General features: G+C 38.1%; 1 protein-coding gene across 2 annotated transcripts in view; it reads right to left on the bottom strand.

Annotated features, from left to right (window-relative positions):
• Window positions 1–4,405: 4,405 nt before the first annotated feature.
• Window positions 4,406–6,948, bottom strand: part of Ube2k (ubiquitin-conjugating enzyme E2K) — a 53,534-nt gene continuing 50,991 nt past the window's right edge. For both annotated transcript variants that reach the window (XM_013009049.1, XM_013009051.1), the window contains one exon: window positions 4,406–6,740. In XM_013009049.1, coding sequence (XP_012864503.1) covers window positions 6,666–6,740 — 75 coding nt within the window. In that variant the 3' untranslated portion in view covers window positions 4,406–6,665. The remainder of the gene's footprint in view (window positions 6,741–6,948) is intronic.

Raw genomic sequence — 6,948 nt, 5'->3', positions numbered from 1 at the left:
AACTCTGGGCCTGGGTGCTGCCCCTCAGCTCTTCAGCTAAAGTGCTCTACCACTTGAGCCACAGCGCCACTTCCGGCTTTTTCTGCTTATGTGGTGCTGAGGATTCAAACTCAGGGCTTCATGCTTGCAAGCACTCTACCACTGAGCACCTTCACTGCCACATGGCTCTTCAGGTTTAGCCGTGCTGTTCCAGTCGAGTTGGTGCATGCAGTTGTTTTAGGTGTTATTATTCAATACAATTGAACTATATTCAGGTGCACAGGAATGTGTATGGCAAAAGACTCAATAAGGAGGTGACGCAAAAATGTACTCCCCTTATATGTGCAAACTGGGGTCCCATTAGGGTTATTTGGCCATGACTTTGAATTCTTTATAAGATTTGAAGACCTCTTAGGAAGGAAAATTTTCACATTTTCTGCGTTCTGGTTGTGAAAGATAATCATACATGAAAACGGACTATATTCCTCAAATGCCTTTCCCATCTTAGGTGGATAGTAGCTTCTGTAAACTTTAGTCTTTTTCCAAGGTTTTAGTGTTTTTCTCTCTCTTTCATTGGGCTTAAACTCAGGACCTAGATACTACCCTTGAACTTTTTATTCCTCAAGGCTAGCATTCAACCAGTTGAGCCACAGCTCTACTTCTGGCTTTTGGGTGGTTAATTGGAGTCCCACTGACTTTTTTTGCCTGGGCCAGCTTCAAAGTGGGTTCCCTAACAATACAGTGGTGAGCCACCAGGGATGGCTTTTTTTTTTTTCCTTGCAATGTCAGCCTCCATAGACATGAGGTATCATTGAGCTGTACTGAGCTGATGTCAAAGTTGCCATGTGTTCATTATCTTGAATTGCTCGCTTTGAGCACCAACCAGGCCTAATCCTGCTTACCTTCTAAGATCAGATGAAAATGAGATCCAGCCTGTGGCTTTAGACTAACTGCTTAATTTCTATTGTAGTTCCTTAGTTTCTTGCTCATACAGCTTCATCAATAAAACCTAGGTACTGCTTTGAAAATCTGTGTACATACCTTTTCTAAATTCTTTGCTGTAAGCTGTTCACAATTTACACAAGCAAAATACCACACTGCTCACTCTCCCCAGAATCCTGTAGTTCCCATACTGTCATTCGCTTCTTCTGTGTTCAAGAATTAAAATTTCATTTCTCATTTGCTGAAGAACCTGATTCTCAAGTGTAGCACTTTCATTGGCATTTGTTCCTGGTGGTCTTCATTATTCTTTGCCCGGAAGGATTCTCATTTCTCAGTCTCCTGAGTAGCTAGGATTAGAGTTGTGAGCACCCTGCTCAGTTTACATCTCAAAAATAAAAGGCATAATTTTAACTTCATTGTACTACAGGTACTTCTCCTCTTTACTATTCTCAGTGGATTCAGTCTTCATCTTTTACTACATACAGCCTATTTTCTTTCATTTCACCCACATTAATTTGGTAATTGTTACTTTTATCTAGTCTTCATTAATCCTTGTTCTGGTTTGCAGAGTCCCAAAGCAATTGCTTCAGTGAGTGGCAATCTCCAAACTATCACCAAAACCACTCATTTCCTCAATGGTTCTGTGCAGCCGCCCACGCCCAACCTAAAAACTCATTACCGAGCGAAGACAAGTGAAGAAATGTTAAATACATAACACATAGAACAAAAACCTTGTTTAAAAAAAAAAAAAAACTTTGCCTAGAGTTTAGAGATGGGTATACTTATTTACTAGGATTTCTTCCATTTAACATTTCCATTTTTTTAAACATTTACAAGAAAGGGGTAGGGGAACTCAAGTTTGCTTCCAATCCTGCTTTTCCCCTTGAGGTAGGCTTGTGCCCCGGCTGGACTGTGTGGTGGCCATACTGCTAATGATCATGCTGCTGGCAACAGCACCCATGCTCTGTGCTCACCCTGTAGTGAACACATACAACCATGTCATTACTGAGTTAGGTGGCATTGTAGCCAACTTTTAACCAGCAGGCTGGCTCAGGACAGTAATGGGCCAAACTTAGCCTCCCAGGCAACTAGATTACAGATTTGGACCACTCCAACTCCTCTGCCCAGCCTGGCCTTGAAACATGATCCGGTAGGTCTCCGGCTCTTAAGTAGGATTGTAAGCAAGAACCGCTAATAGGTTAATAAATGCCTGGCTCCTAGCTCATTTCATCATTACCATACTGCAAAATACTGGGCAACTATTTTACCCTGATGAAACTGAGGGTTGTTATAGTTCTGGCTCTGCAGCCTCAAGGGAAACAAAAACTGGGCACTTTATGAAACAACTCATGCTCCTCCTGCCCGAGCACCACGAAACCTGAGAGCACTCGTGAGTACATGTGGAAACAGCAAAATGTAGCTCCAAGCACTGCATTTCTTTAGCATTTGGATTAGAAATTAACCAAATGATGCTCTACTTAGAAAAGCTTGCTAATTTCAGCCATAAACCTGATACAACTTTAGAGCTTTTATCCTGTGTGCCACCAACACGTATCTACCTTGAGCTCCCTGTTGTCTAGAGATGAATAGCCAGAAATAAGATATGAATCATGTTCAGGGGAAAACATGCATGCATTTATTTTTAAGAATTCCCAATAAGGGGGAAAAATTCAACATCTTTAAAAATGTGTTTATTTTTTAAAAAATCAGTTGTGTACAAAAGTGTTTCGTAGTTTTTATTTCTCAAGACAAATTCCCAGCCCTCCACCCACAGCCCACCCTACTTCAATGGTATTTTGGTAACCCACGCATTTTCCCCATACAGGAAGTGAATGGCTCAGAATAAACCCTCCTACAGAATTTACCACCACTAACATTGTTTAGAGATCTAGAGCAGCTGACAAGCAAGGTTCTTTCTTGGTGAGGTTAATGAGAATCCCTACAATGGCAGTAGACTTCCAGCAGACACCACTACAAAGCACCATCACAATTGCTGAAAGCTAAAAAATAGATATTTTCAATAGTTTTCATTTTCTATTGGAAAAGTCTTTAAATTACATTAAATAAGTCTCTTTTCCCCCAGAGAAATAGTCTAGCTTTTATTATGATGCCTGTAAAAAGTAGGTAACAGCGAGCAGACCAGGCTCTGTTTAACAGCACAGTGCAAATGACTCTAGAGCTGCTCACCCTCAGAACCAAACTGAACAGTGCCACACCTGATTATATATAGCAGCATGGTTGAAATAACCAAGCAAAAAGGTGGCACATTCACAACTTCCATTTAGGTGATTGTGTTTATGAGGTTAGATCAGTCCAATAAAGCACTAACAGAAGACCCACCAGGGGGAAGGGAAATGTCAGCACTTCCCTACCCCGTGCCACGAGACTGTTAAGCTATATTGCAACAGTGCAAACAAAATGTGTGACATAATTTGGACAGGCTGAAGTTGTCACACGAGAAAAAGACTATCAATAAATACTTCAAGTTCCCTTCTGACTGATAGTAAGGATTTACTTTATAAATTGGTACCAAAACCTGGAGTTCAAATTCACTCAAACTAGGAAAAATGATAAATAAAACATCAATTTGTAAAAGACCATGAAATAAAGTTCAGATCACTTCCTCTTTCCTATCCAGTTTGCACCTGTGCACAAGGAGTGCACTTGGCTCAGCTCTCCTCTGCACAGGACCAGCTGACATTCCTACAACAACAAAGGTATGTTCTTAGGGGCTGTGTTGCTACACTTAAGACTGAAAACACCTCAACTACACCTTTCAAGGCTCAAATCAGGCATAACCTTCCTTATTGTCACATTGGCAGCCCAAACAGGAATAAGCTTCATTCTGTAGTGGATAAATAAGCAACACCTGTTAACTGCCAATTCTTAGATACTTAAAAAGAATCTTTTGCATAGTTTTAAGTGTTAACAATCACAAATGTGACATTTCTCAGAAAAAAAATGTCCTTTTATTTCATAAATTACTCTCCTCAATGAGTCATTTCCTTGAAGGTGTTATGTATTAAAGTAAATCAATCAAAAGTCTGAACATTTTGGAGAGCATCTAAATTTAGTACCAAGGTTCCTCAGATACATGTAACTGTGTATTTGTTTGGATCACAAACATATTCATTCTTTAACCTGTAAAGACATACTGTAAACTACTTCTTGTAAAACTCAGGCACAGAAGCAGGAAACAGGCTTGACTCTAACAGCCTACTGGAAGATCACTGACTAACAAATCTATCTGCCCTAAGTGTAACTTCATATCTTAGTATTGAGGGCTGTTAAAACTGACATTCCCAAATAGAAAATTATAAAAAACAATTTCACTCAGGGTGTCCTTTCACAAATGCATTTAATACTAGCGGAAAAAGCAGTTGCCTTTGGATCTTTGGCAAACTAAATCCACCAGTACAGAAATAAAAAGCAAAGGACGAGAAGGACAGTGGGTGAGCTACGCTACTGGAAAGCGTAGCTTTTTAATGTTGGGGTTTAAATGTTGAGGGTTGAAAAGATCTGGCCTTGCATTACCTATCTTTCTTTATATCCTAAGTACTAGAATCATCAGCCTCAGCACCAGGTCAAGACTCCATTATGATCTTGTTACACCATGTATTATTTCCAGTTTCCTGGGCATTGGGGTGCTGAAATGTAGTCAGATGAGTAGATAAAGTATGTGGCCAACATGGGCAAATGTGTGCAAAAAATCAAAGCAAGATCAGCTGCCTCCAAGAGCAGAGCATGCAATGCTTGACTTTAGTATCCTCTGAATTTTCTCTCCTCACATCTACCCTGAAAGTATGGGTAAACAATAAACAGGATAAATGTGTTTATTTGTTTAAACCCAAACATTACTAATATTAAAAAGTCACCTTCAATTTAAAATTTTTTTCTAACCAATAATAGAACAAAACTGTATGTTTTCACATATCCCACCCTTTCAAAATATAAAGAAAAGTGTTTTAGCTATTTCAATAAATAAAGAAAAATCTTGTTTCCTTTGGCATCTTTAAAAAATAACTAAACTACAGCAAAAAAAAAAAAACAATGTGACTGAGGATATTTAAGCTTAAGCAAATACAGGGGAGAGAACAGCAAATTGTGTTTACTATACACTAATATAAACTGTAAGAGTCTACTATTAATTAGGAAAGCCTTACAAGTTTTTGGAAGAACCTTCACATTTTTAACATTACAAATGTTTAATAATGGTTCTTTTATTGCTTGTAGTACCAAGATTATTCAAAAGTCAAATGAAGTAAGTTATGCTGACTTAATAGGTTCAAAAATTATCTTCCAAACACTTAATGATTATAGCTTAAGATAAATAACACTTAAGAAAGCAAAGTTTTATAATATGACTGTCAATATACAACCTTTCTATAATTCAGTTGGATTCCATTACATTTTTGTTATTTTGCATTGGTCCTGAAAGTATAATAAGAATTATATTACTCTGTATCAAACTGCCTGCATAAATCCATTTCAAGCTTCATAAAATGGTCAAATTGTGGTTGAGCTTGCAAAACTAATAATGTTGAAACTTGGAACTTAGAAAGAAAGATCACATTAATATGAATAGAAAGCCTGACTATGTACAAGAAGTTTCAATTCCCTATCAGAAACATCATAAAGAAAGCTAGATTTATAACACACTTCTATTCCTATGTGCATCTGAAGTATGTACAGTAAAACCCCAACCCAGTTTTCAGGTGCCAACACGGGGAAGCGCAGTGAGCAGTGACTGAACGTATCTAGTAAAGCAGTGTCCACAATGGCCCAAACTTAGGCTCAAAATGACTGAAAACACTGATTGCGTTGTGGCAAGTTCTCAAAGACAAAAATCTAATCAAGTTAAAAAAATCTATGTGAAATTCAATGAAAAACTGAGTTGGGTCCTTTCATTAAATCTGGGAGTATAGCAACAGTATGTACTGTTTTTTAAAAGAGTAGTAAAATTGGAGGCTCCCTTTTTCCATTATTATTGACATAGGATATCTTAATGTGTGTGAAGAAACATTCCAAACCTATGACCTAAAAATGGAGCAATGGACACTGCCCCCTCTCATCCATAATACCCTAGCTCATCCCCCACCCAATGCAGAGAAACTTTCCATTAGAATGGTAGTGTGTACAGTAATGGGAGAAAAGATTCCGTTTCCCAATCTGCTGACAGGAACAAAAAGGCTCTGAAGAGGTCACCAACTTCAATTCTGGAGAAATCTCCTATTACAAATGTTCTAACGCTTAAAATGGTGGTGGTCTTTTCAGCTCCCCTCCTAAGAAGTCAAGTACAAGCATGCAAGTAAATTCACAGGCACAGAGGATCCATGTTCAGAACAGTTAAGGTAGCTGTGATGCAACACCAACAATTTGAATGGCCCTGACACACTCAAAATATTATCTTAATTATTCAACAAAATCCAGAAGCAAACTCTTGCTAGTCTTGTTACACTGCTAAACACTAAAGTAGCATGTTTTCTCCATGGTTTTAGCTTAGCTCAGATTTTTTACACTATCAAGAAAAAAAAATTAAAAGTATGTCCCCTTTTAAATGTACACAGACGTTTAATTAGCTTTATTTACAGAGCAGGGAATTTGTTGTTTTCAGTCTCCAATGGTGCCTAGGTAACATCATTAGGCAAGAATGCCAGTTTAAAAGAAATTTATGCAGAACCCTAAAAATAACAGATGTTGGTGCTCCTCAAGAGGCAAACTTGACTATGAGCAGCTCTCTATCCTCAGTTACTCAGAAGCAATTCTGTTGCAGTCTCTACATCCCATGATTTTGAAGACAAGGCCACTATTACTGCATTCTGCAAAGAGGAGAGGAAAAAAAAATCAAATCTGGAGGAAATAGTTTAAAATAGCGAATCCCTACTTTTCCTTTCACTAGAACAAAGTTGCCTTTGTACTTGAAGTGAACAAAAGGCTTTAAAAACCGTTAACCGGAATCAATCACTAATTTAAGTAGAATAACATGTTTCACCAAACCAGATTTGTTCTTATTTCTTAGAGCACTTA

Source organism: Dipodomys ordii, unplaced genomic scaffold (genome assembly GCF_000151885.1).
Source record: "Dipodomys ordii isolate 6190 unplaced genomic scaffold, Dord_2.0 Scaffold8, whole genome shotgun sequence".
NCBI lineage: Eukaryota > Metazoa > Chordata > Mammalia > Rodentia > Heteromyidae > Dipodomys > Dipodomys ordii.
The sequence above is the reverse complement of the archived record's forward strand: the minus strand, read 5'-3'. Positions and strand labels throughout refer to the sequence as shown.